Genomic DNA, 12,500 nt, shown 5'->3' on the forward strand with positions numbered 1-12,500 from the left:
AAAGAGAGCCTCCATCTCACACTCTTACTCCAGTACCTGGATCAATCATCCTGGAGACAGCAGGAAGTGAAATCACAGCCATCTGGACTGAGCGCTCACTGCAGAAAAGACCACACACACACACACACACACACACAAACACACTCTTTCAAACATAAATATTAAACATATTATGACATAATACTCCTTGCATATTAGTCTCCTTGAAATGATAGCATGTTATTTTCACATGTTATTCGCCCTCATTCTTCTGCTGTCTGTGGTGGCATCAGCAACGAGCCCCACAGCACACCAGCAGTATCCCAGTTCCAGACTGCGGTAGTGTCTTGCTGTGTGGTAAACAGAGGGGCACTGCCAGTAGCCATTCTGCTCTTTGATCCCTTTGTTCATTTGAAATTTAGTCCACACATTTATTTTGTGACATAACCCCTTCTCCGTGTATTGCTACATACAGTAATTGATATAATGTCTACATTGCAAGCTGTGCCTCTGAGCGAAGTCAGCTGATTCGCGGGCTCTGATTGGCTGAAGCAGAGAGGCGGTGCCTTCCGGTGGGCTGGTGAAAGAGAGAACCTGTGTTGCAAACAGGCAACTCGGCTCCAAACACAATCCTTTACTGCGTGCCGCGGTTTCAACATGCAGACGTGCATGCAGTGGTGCTGGTCCTGGCTATGATTGCAGTGATCAATGCTGTCTGTCAGGTGTTAGTTGTCTGTGCTCTCCCTAATCAGGTTCAGCTCATAATGAAATCATCTGTGGGGAAACTGACAATTTCTGCTTAAACTGATGCTGGCTGAGCAGAGAAAGCTAATGAGCTGCCAGGCTGCGGAGAGGAGTGTGTGTGTGTGTGTGTGTGTGTGTGTGTGTGTGCATTGGCGCAAATACACTATACACAAAGACATGCTACTGCTCTTTTGATGTTCCATGGCTCAGATTTTTGTCAGCGAGTTGATAAACTGACTGCATTCTAAATGATTTCCCCACTCCAGTAAACCTGCAGTGTTCAGCAGCCACCTCTCTCTCTCTCTCTCTCTCTCTCTCTTGGTTTCTCTCTCTGTTTCTCTCTCTCTCTCCCGTTCCTCCACCTCTTGCTGTTGTGAGCTGATACTGTGGGGTCTGGCCCACCAGACACCTCTTCCCTGTCGCTCTCAGACATGGTGCTGACATGATGATCTGACTGGCTCCATGCACAGGCTCCCTCCCACCACCGCTGTGTCTGCCTGTACCTCTGTCTGTCTCGCCACTCTTCAGTGTCCATCTGTCTTTCCGTCAGTTCCCCTGTGCCCCTGTATAGACCCTTTCAACAATAAAAACAAAAACAATGCTTGAACGTTCTATTTGGGCCCCAATCTACTTCCTCTGCATTAAGATAACATATGGAATGTTAAAAAGGAAGTGTTGTGGGGCCAACTATGATGCTGATAATGGAACTCCTTTGAAAGGGTCCATACCTTTCTATCTATCTTTCTTTCTTTCTTTCTTTCTTTCTTTCTTTTTTCCTTCTGTCTTTTTTTTCTTACTTAAATGATTTCTGTCCTCCCTGTGTGTTTTTTTTGTGTTACGTCTGTCTATCACGCAGCCCAGTCTGTCTGTCTCTCTGTCTGTCTGTGTGTCTATTTGTCGTGTCTCCTGCATTTTCATTATCAGGTGTTTGTAGCTGTCGCTTTCTCTTTCATATCTGCTTGTCTTCATTGTGCTGATTTGGATCTCAGTAAAACCCAGGAGAGAGAGAACACAGTGGCAGAGCCTTGATGCGTCCTCATAAATATTTTGTGGCTCAAGCACTTACTTGAATAGCCATGCAAGTTAAACAGTGAGCTGTATGTGAAATCAGAGGAGAGCTGATTTAAGCATGTATCTTCTGCCATGCTGCATGTATGGAGCATCTATTGGCTCGTAAAGAATTCAGTTTCAATACACACACACGCGCGCGCACACACACACACACACATGCACACACACACAAACATGCACACACTCTTACTCGCCAAGAAAGATCAATGGTATGGGGACTGCAGGATGATTTGTGGGTAAATCAATGGCTACAGAGAGAGAGTGCATATCTGGGGAAATAATCAACTCAAAGACACATTCAAACACACAAGTTAATACACAGTCACACACACACACACACACACACACACACACACACACACACACACACACCATATGCTCATCTTAGTCACTATGTCATTTGCAGGAAATAGATCACATTGCTTGTTACTCACACACTCTTTTTCTCTTTTTTTTCTTTTCTCTCTCTCTCTCACACACACATATACATACTGAGGCACACACACACACACACACACACACACACACACACACACACACACACACACACACACACACACACACACACACACACACACATGAATACTCAAATACACACACACCACTATGCTTATCTTAGTCACTATGTCATTTGCAGGAAATAGATATATTTACAACCACAAATATTGCTTTTTACTCACCCACTTTTTCTCTCTCTCTCTCTCTCTCACACATACTGAGGCGCGCACACACACACACACACACACACACACACACACACACACACACACAGAGAGAGTGTGACTGCATGGCATGCAACATTGTAAATTGGGCATATTTTGTCATAATATATAGTCCATAAGCAATTTTACTCTGCATACAGTATTGATTCCATTGCAATAATGATAGCAAATAGCTGTTTCTCCTCAGAGTGGAGATGAAGAGAATTTAAATCAGTGAACTGAGGGAGGAAACGAGGGCTGCTGCTTTCAAAGAAGTAGTAGAGAGAGAGAGAGAGAGAGAGAGAGAGTGAGAAAGCTGGGGAAGAGAAACAGACTCAGGGAAACTGAGGAAGGAGAGAGAGAGGGAGAGAGAGGGAGAGAGAGAGGGAGAGAGAGAGAGTAGAATGATACACACTCACTGGAAACTTTATTAGGTTCACTTGTTCAACTGCTCATTAACACAAAATAATATTTAAGATCGCAAAATAATACCTCCTAAAATAATACCTCCTAAAATAATATCTAAGATTGCAAATATCTAATCTACACAGATCTATAAGCAGATAAAGACAGAGGTGACGTGAGAGAGAAACAGGGCGTAGAAAAGAGAGTGAGTACTATGAAGAGAGGACATGTGAGTTGGAGAGAACGGGCCAGAGAGAGAGAGAGACATGGACTCTGAGGAGAGATTAGTGTAGACAGCTGGGGTGAGAGAGTCTACTCGCTGGCACTGGAGAAGGGGTCTGATCTAATGAAGGATCACATGTTATCTTGGGCAGTCTCCCTCCTCCTCATCCTCCTCCTCCTCCTCCATCACCCCTTCCTTCTCCTTTTCTGTTGCTCACACAGTCCCATGAGGACACAGGAGTCTGGACCCCTGTCTCTCTTCACCCTCTCTGCCAGCACAGCGTTGTCAGTCTCTTACACTCACTCAACAGGGACGTTAACAGTTGGACAAACAGAGAGAGATTAAAAAGGAGAAAGGGAGAGAGAGAAAGAAAAAAAGGATGGAGAGAGAGAGCGAGAGGGTGAGAAAGAGAGTGGAGGGAAAGAGAGAGAGAAAGAGGGTGAGAAAGAGAGAGCGGGGAGAGAGAGAGAGAGGGTGAGAAAGAGAGTGGAGGGAAAGAGAGAGAGAAAGAGGGTGAGAAAGAGAGAGAGGGGGAGAGAGAGAGAGAGGGTGAGAAAGAGAGTGGAGGGAAAGAGAGAGAGAGAGTGGGAGAGAGAGAGATAGAGACTACAGATATGTGACAGACCAATATACTGACTACAGTATGTGATACCACCAAACCATGAAGTCCCTGAAGAGTGTTCCCATCTGTGTGCAGGCCTGTGTGAGGTGCTTGTTTTGCACAGAAAAATCCTATATTTACTGCAGCCAACTATTGAATCAGACTCTACAAAATGTGTGATTGTTCAAGCCTGTAGATCTCCTCAGTATCATTCGTCTGTAGCCCATTAACGACTACTGTGATCAAATTACATAATAATGATCTTGTCGGATTGAAACAGTGACGTGTGCTGAAACAGTAATAGGCATTATGTTGTCTTTTTCATATTGATATTTAGAGTATATTTTATATTTTATATTTTGTATTATTAAAATGCAGTCAACAGTACCAAAGCTGTGCAAAACCAATTGGCAAAGCACAGTAGTAAATGATCACTTTTATGAGTGATGCAATCATTTTAAACAATAATGGTTTTTGACTGTTTGGGGTTGGATAATGACAAATAATGTCATTATCTTTGTTGGGAAATGAGAAACACAAAGAACCAAGGACTTATTTGAAAGTCAATTACGATGCGAGCTGCTGCACAAGTGAATTAGTTAGCACAGTTGTAATGCCTTATTCAAATGAGTTTGTAATGAAAGATAGAGGGTCTATATCCTTAGCCATGGTGACATGCTGTCTGTGTTCGTAGTACTCGTGAGGGAGGACAGGAGGCTTCTGATAGTCTGCTGGTTATACACTCTCTCAGGTAAAGTAGGTGGATGATTCATGCATTGTATGGAGGGCTCTATAAAAGACCTAATGTGACAGTATACAGCTCTGGGAAAGGGTTAAGAGACCACTGCACATTTTTCTGATGTTATCCTACATTTGCTGAGTGACATTCAAATGAGTTGACGGTCATATTCAAAATTAAGAGACCACTGCAAATTTGAATATGACCATGAACTCATTCGAATGTCACTCATCAACCACAGGATGACATCAGTGCACGTCCGTATGTCTGTGTGTGCATTTACACAAATAAGGACATCGCAACTTGTACTATGACATGCAAGTACATCTACATGTCCTACTTATGTTATGTGATGACTGTGTGCACATGTGTATGTCTGATTGTGTATTGGGGTGTGTGTGTGTGTGTGTGTGTGTGTGTGTGTGTGTTTGTGTGTGTGTGTGTGTGTGTGTGTGTATGTGTATGTGTGTGTGAATGTGTCTGTGTGTGTATACTGTACGTGCTTTGTATGTCCCTCAATCCCTCTGTGCCCACCTCCACCCCCCTTGCCTGTCAGAGCTGATCTCACAGCAGGGCTGTGGAAAAGGGAAGTGGCCCAAGCAGCTGTCAATGTTCTGGGACGCCAATTATCACACAGGTCTACACACACACACACACACACACACACACACACACACACACACACACACACACACACACACTCTCTATCTCTCTCTCCCTCTCTCTCTCTCCCCATCCTTCCCATGTCTCACCCCAGAGAGAGAGAGAGACAGAGAGATAGAGGTAGAGAAAGAGAGAAATAGAGAGAGAGAGAGAGTGAGAGAGGGATGGGAATGACAGCTACACATGAAAGCTCCTCACATGGAGGAGGATTGGTAAAATAGAGAGAGAGAAATAAAAGAAAGATGGACAGAAAAAAGGTACCAAAATGAAAGAAAGAAATGGCAGAGAATGCCAGCATAATCAGTTTTAATCAGTCTGCTTTGGCTGAAAAACCCCACAATCCTGTTTCCTCTGCTCTTCCCTCCTTTGTGCGTTTGCTAGGGTTGTTTATAATCAGCCTTGCTTTCACAAGCCTCCGCATCAATTTATTTCAGCTGCATTCATAGAAAGAGCCCAAGGCTTCCACACAGAACCTTTGATTTTATTGTCAGCTATTAATACATGTGCATGCAGTGGGCTTGAAGCTTTTTTCATGTGCTGGGTGCTGGAATGCTGCTAGCTTATGGGGATTCTAATAGTATGCTGGTTGTCACGGTGCAGTTCTTGTCAATCACACATGTCACTGTGCTGCGTGAGACTGATCTATCATTTTGGTCTGCTCGACATTTATCAGATTGGAGATCATATGAGTGTATGCTCCTGCTGCCATTGCTGTGCCTAGATGTTATTCAATGTGTTTTGGATGAGATTTCTAACCTGTGTGTGTGTGTGTGTGTGTGTGTGTGTGTGTGTGTGTGTGTGTGTGTTTGTGTGTGAATGGGGGTGTATTACAGGTCCAAGAGTGGCTGTGTCTGAATTGTCAGATGCAGAGGGCTCTGGGAATGGACATGACCACACCGCGCTCCAAGAGCCAGCAGCAGATCCACTCTCCTTCCCATCAAGCCAAACCTGAGCTCCAGGCCCAGCCCGGACCTGCAGCCCCAGCGACCGCACCTCCTTCCCCTGCCCAGCCCAAGCCCCAGCCCCAGCCCCAGCCCCAAGCTCCCCCGGCCCAGGCACAACCACAACATCCAGCCCAGCCTGCGTCCCAGCCACCCCCGGGCCCCAAACAGACAGGCCCTGCCCAGCAGCCTGGCCCCAGGCCCCAGGGCAAGCCCCCTGCTCCCGGCGCCGTCCCCCTCCCAGGCATGGCCAAAGCCCCATCCCAGCCAGACCTCTCCCGCTCGGGTCCCTCTCCTCAGGGAGGTGGTCCGGGCAGGCAGGACCAGACCCGCAGCGCCGGGAGCTCTCCATCCCGCCAGCCCCCGCCTCCTGAGCAGCCCTTCGGGAAGCTCTTTGGCTTCGGCTCCTCGCTCCTCAACCAGGCCAGCAACCTCATCACCATGGAGCCCCCTAAAGGAGGACCAGTCCCCCCTCAGCAACAGCAGCTGCAGCAGAAGCCCACCCAAGGCCCTCCCAAACAGGGGCCTGCAGGCAGACCCATGGGGCAGCAGGCACCGCCTGGCCAGCAGCAGCAGCAGAAGCCCCCGGACCCCTCGGCCAAGCCCAAGGCCAACTGTCCCCTCTGTAAGACGGACCTGAATGTGGGGAACACGGCCGAGGCTCCCAACTACAACACCTGCACTCAGTGCAAGACCCAGGTGTGCAACCTGTGTGGATTCAACCCCACGCCTCACCTGGTGGAGGTAAGTGCCTGCTCCCTCATCTGTAGATAGCTGAAGGGGTCTTCAGGGCTGCTGTTAGGAGGCTTTCAAAATCGTGCTCCCAAGTAAGGGCAACCAGTGGTGACTGAACACCATTGTGTGTTATTGACAATATGCTATGTTATTATCTTTGCCCTGGTTCTAGTGCTTTGTTGTGCGAGTGAGCTGAGGAGAAAGAGCTTAGTCACCGTATGTTAGTGCTGAGTCACTATATACTCACAGTCCTCTGAGGCTGGTGAAGTATTTGGTGCATGCAGTTTCTTGGACTGCAAAAGTATCAAAAGGTGCTGTTATGAAGGCAAAAATGTTTGACAAAAATAAATAAAAAATAGATAAATAAAAGCTCAGAAGACAGAGAGCATGTTTGTGTCTTGTGGCCCTCTCGCTGTGTCCCCTGAGGGCCTCTGCGGCCGGTGCTATTCTGCTGCTGTTCCCAGCAGCCGCTGTGTGCGGCGGCGCTCTGAGCCGTGGAGATGAAAGTGTGGGCCGCTGTGATCCTGGCAGGGGAGGGCCGCGGTGAGGGCGGTTATGGGCACGGCAGACGAGACGGCGGTGTGATCACTGCGTGGGCGTCTCGCTGGGCCAGGGTGGGAATTGAGAGGGTTAGAGGTGTCCTCACCCCTGCAGCTGTTGCTGTCATCGATCTGGGGGCATGTCCACTACAGATCAACACACGGGCTTACACACACACACACACACACACACACACACACACACACACACACACACACACACACACACACTCACAAAACACTTTCTCTTTATAGATTAGAAGCCAACAAGCCATTCGCGTCTGCCAATGAAATCTGAAGATGTGGCTTTTCCACTAAAGTAACTAAGGGTTGGCTGTAGAGCCCAAGCACATAGAATTGTAGAGAGAATTGTGCCTGCATGGCTGGTCTGAACCAGACCAAGCCATCGATTTTTTGCTAAACAAAATAAAGATCAGATGGAGACTTGTGAAAAGTCAAGCTTTTTTATCCATTCCAATTGTCCTATTCTGATATTTATATGTCTGTATATTTGTCACATTGTATATTGGACAACTAAGCCATACCGTTTGTTGAAGTTATGTTCTATTCCATGAGATCAAGTGAAGCATGGAGGCGTATGTTTGTGCGTGTCAAAAGGGCCTGTCTTGGCCAGTTCGTTTCAATTAGGCCATGGTCCATGCGAAAAGTGGCTGCGCAGATTGAGGCCAACCCCTGTGTAATTGAGAGGTCTGTGGGAGTGACCTTGCGGGCTCTGAACTGTTAGATCACATAAGAGTTACTGTCCTGTGTCGGAGGAAAGGGGGGAATAAATGCTTCTGAAAGACTTGCAACAGATGGCCCATTACAGAGTTCAATTATGCAAATGTCCCTGGTTGAACGATAACTGTAATAACAGCCTTTCAGGCCGGATCCCATTTTTTTCTTTCAGGCGACGAAAGTCGTCACAAACATCTTGCTGTCAGAGGCAATGCTTTGGAGATGCAGAGATTGCTATGGAAACGCCGCGATATCATCTGTCATGCTGTCTCTTTCATGGTTGGCAGCAGCCAAGGAGTTTTGCAAAGTGTTGGAAGTGCTGCCATTTGCCACTTCCTCCGTTGTGTGTGTGCGCGTGTGTGTGTATCTGTGTGTTTGTGTCCATGTGCTTGTATGTGTGTTTGTGTGTATATGTATGTTTATGTGTTTGTGTCTGTGTTTGAGTGTGTATATGCTCATGCATGTGTATTTGTGTGTGTGTGTGTGTGTGTGTGTGCATATTCAAATATGTGTGTCTGTGCACACACTGGAGTATGTGGTTTTATTTTGGTGTCGTTGTACTGGGAGCATCAGTCTTTGAGGAAGGCAGTGCTCCTCCGCTCTGTCACTCAGTGAGCAGCGTACACCCTGACTGAGATCAGAGATCAGAGGGTGCGCCTGGCGCCTGCTGCCACTGTTTGCCTTGGATGATGCAGGGAAAGTGCTCAGTTTTGCCCCAGAATCTTCCGCTGTCACCTGTCCCCAGGCAATGCTCTCTCTGCTTTTCAAATCCCTCCTGTTTTCTCCCTCCTGAGAGCACGCATAATTGGCGTGATGGATCAACATCGGAGGCTCCGGTGCTTATTTCTGAGTGGCTGGACCGAGGCGTTTGACCCCTTCTGGCACGGCCCTGGCTGAGTTGATACTTTCGGTGCGATTAGTATCCTGTTCTTTAAACAAACACCGGGCCTTATGGCACCTTGCCTGCCTGTTTGACCTTAATCTGCCTCCCTGCTCCCAAACCTTGGGCCTGCCTCTCCCAGCCAATCACACACACTGGGTCCTGTCAGAGATCTGCTGCTGACCAATCAGCTTGTCTTAGTCATTTCAGGATCTCTACAGACAGTTACATAACCTATGAGTTTAAATGAACGAGAGCTTTTGAACCAATCGTGTGTTTAGCATATCTCCATTTTTTGTTGAATTTCATGGGTATATGCAAGCTGCAAGCTGATCATGTCATATCAGTTAGTTCATGTAAATATGATGGTGTATTATATACTACATTGTTTTCAGTAACGAAAGGGGTCTCTGCAGATAATATGGCCGTGATTGCATTTATAGCTCTAAGCTATCTTTTTTTCCCGTGGCCCACTCCATGTTGGCAGTTGGCACTCTGGGCCTGGAAGGAGAAGAGCTGTAAAATTGTCGGCCTCACTGGTAATAGTCTCTGTAATGACCTAATTAAAGTGGTCTTAATTAGAGCCATCAGGGTTGTTTACTATCATGCTATCAAACTAATGACCAAAACAACAATGTTGTCACATTAGAATATTGTTGTCAGTCATGAATGTATGATTAGTTTGTTTCCATGGGAAAGCCACAGGGGATAGCAGTCAATAGCTCATCCTGAAACGAAAGCCCATACCAACAGCACTATTTGCTGTGTGATTTGTTGGACTTCTCTTTAAAGGTCAGATAAAGTGGATTTCCCCTGGTATTTTGGTTTCCAAACCATCAGGTGTGTTATTATCCCTGCTCAGTGGGTTGGCTGTATTGCCTCTTCATGATCGTGTGGAACAGCAGTGACTGTGTTCTGCTGAGAGCAGTGTTCACAAACAAATTACACGTCTCTCAAAACGAATGGCCTGAACTACATTAAAAATGTGCTCAGTATTATCCCTGTGTCATTGACATTTTTTGGTATAATTGAGATCCCGTAAATTGCCGTCCATTAGGTTGGGGTATATGCTGTATGTTTATAGGTTCATGGGTTCACAGAGGTTTCTCTCCTGGGTAATATGTGGCAGAGGGGTCTGTATTTTAGCACTGGATGGAGGTGGTGGCATTCAGGGGAAAGGTGGGATTGTTGTTATTCTGAAACGAGATGCCCCACTGAGGTCTGGAACTCATAATACATCTTTCAACCGCATCCACATGAGTGCTGCTGCATTTTTAAATATTTGCTGCATATTTGTGAGGGCATGTGGGAGTCAGAAATGAAGGTAAGACTAAGATATATAGAGAGTGAAAGAGAGATAAAAAAGTGAGAGTGAGAGAAACAAACAGTGTGTGTGTGTGTGTGTGTGTGTGAGAGAGAGAGAAAGCGAGAGCGAGAAACTGAGAGTGAGAGAGAGTGAGGCAGATAAAGACAGCACCAGAGAGAGAGAAAGAGAGATTACCATGGTGATGCTTGTCACATGGAGTGTGCAAGAGAAAATAAAGATATCCTTCCTTTTTGGAATATCTTATTCCAAGTCTTCTTCTTGTTGAAACAATGCTTCTGTTGTTCTTCTTCTCCAAGACCCACCATGGGGTTATTAAAGTCTTTTATCTTTTGATTAGTATGCAAACTGATTTCATATACAGTTCTTCCATAAATCGTTTCAGAAAAAGCTGTGTGTGTGTGTGTGTGTGTGTGTGTGTGTGTGTGTGTGTTTGGGTGGGTGGGAGTGGTGAGGAGGGCCTGTGCTGTGTGGAGGCTGGTGTTTATGTGTGTCAATCTGGAATTGATTCCTTGTTGTTCTATCAGACGGGCTGACATTAAGCACAGCTGAAAATGCCACACCAAATAAGATTTGCATATCTTAGAGATGTGTGTGTCTGTGTGTGTGTGTGTGTGTGTGTGTGTGTGTGTGTGTTTGTGTTTATGTACTAGAGAGAGAGAGAGAGTGAGAAAAAGAGAGAGAAAAAGTATGACGAGTTACAGTTTTATAGTTTTGCCTGGAGGACATCGTTGGCGAATTTAAGTGAAAATGCCATTCAACATCGGAACATAATGAGCTTTTATTCTGTGCTTGTATGAGCAGGGCAGCCGGAGGACTCGTCTGCTCGCTAACACTCACTTCCAACTTTTAAGGTGTGTTTTACTAGCAAGTCATTTAGTGCAGTTGCTATGTCATGCTAACACTCACTCCAACTCTTAAGGTGTGTATTAGCGAGTCATTTAGTGCAGGTGCTATGTCATGCTAACACTCACTCCAACTCTTAAGGTGTGTATCACTACAGTAGCGAGTCATTTAGTGCAGGCGCTGTGTCATGCCATCATTTTCTGTCATGGTCTTTGGTAATGGCCCCTTGACGCTGAAATCATCATCCGTATTAAGCTTGCAGCCCAGTTCTGGGAATGGGTCCATGGGAATGGGAACAATGTGACTAGTCCTCATGACAGTGGCCATGTGGTTAAACCTTAGGCTATGTGTCCATTATCTGGAAAACAGGCCACACCCTGCTGCCATAACTGCCAGCTGAATGACCACACATTTTGTGAACAATTCTGGCATTGTCAGATGATTTGGTATAAAATGTATATGTATTTGTGAGTGTGTGTAAATGTATATGTATTTGTGAGTGTGTGTAAATGTATATGTATTTGTGAGTGTGTGTAAATGTATATGTATTTGTGAGTGTGTGTAAATGTATATGTATTGGTATTCGTGACATTTGCAACCATCTGTGGTTCACTGTAGATTTCTCCTGACAGATTCTACTGCAACTTGTCTTGACCCCACTTTCCCATGTGCAGATGTTCAGTTTAATAACTGCTAAGTTCCTCATTCAAGTTTAATTTCTTCCTCTAATCTCTTTGGGCCTGAAGAGGTTATACTGTACTTGTTACTGAACATCGCCATTACGGAACAACTCAATGATTCATCATGAAAGTTTTTGAAATTGACTGAAATAATGATGTGGTTTTCTTGGTTATTGAATCACTGTCAGAAAGTTTTATGAAACAAAATAGGACAGTGATCCAGGAATTTGCTTTGCTTTGCTTTTGCTGACTGTTTTTTTACTTTATACTCTTACGGATTTTAGCTGTAAGTACCAGGCAAGTTAATGAAATAGTTAAATTGAATAAAGGCAGGAATTCAATTAAAGCAGGAAAAGTGCTTAAATTGGTCTAACCCCTAACTTTTAAATTGGTTATGGGTAATTTTCCTTGTACAATATTGCAGTGGAAATACTGTAGTTGCACTCGTTGTAGTTGCACTCGTTTGCCTGTTAGCACCTCAGATGAGGTTTGATATTGACAACTTATTCCTCTTTTCCAGTTAATTGGGAAGTTAAGGCTCAGATATAGGTCTACACTCTGTTTAAACTAGAAGCTATTGCTAAATGTCACACATTACAGGCAAGCACTACATGACTTACATGGCACATAAAGCTAATATGTTCTGCTAAAGTCTGTGCTTCTTTAAGTTGCCCCAATGATTGTTTCCTGA

At 45.3% G+C, this 12,500-nt stretch overlaps 1 protein-coding gene across 1 annotated transcript in view; it reads left to right on the forward strand.

Moving 5' to 3' along the window:
* bsnb (bassoon (presynaptic cytomatrix protein) b) overlaps positions 1-12,500 on the forward strand; it is a 72,574-nt gene that overhangs the window by 14,834 nt on the left and 45,240 nt on the right. Inside the window, 1 exon segment of the mRNA XM_048254435.1 lies at positions 5,960-6,811. Within this exon segment, the coding sequence (XP_048110392.1) occupies positions 5,960-6,811 (852 nt within the window).

The sequence above is a fragment of the Alosa alosa genome, chromosome 10 (assembly GCF_017589495.1).
Source record: "Alosa alosa isolate M-15738 ecotype Scorff River chromosome 10, AALO_Geno_1.1, whole genome shotgun sequence".
In the NCBI taxonomy this organism is placed as follows: Eukaryota; Metazoa; Chordata; class Actinopteri; order Clupeiformes; family Clupeidae; genus Alosa; species Alosa alosa.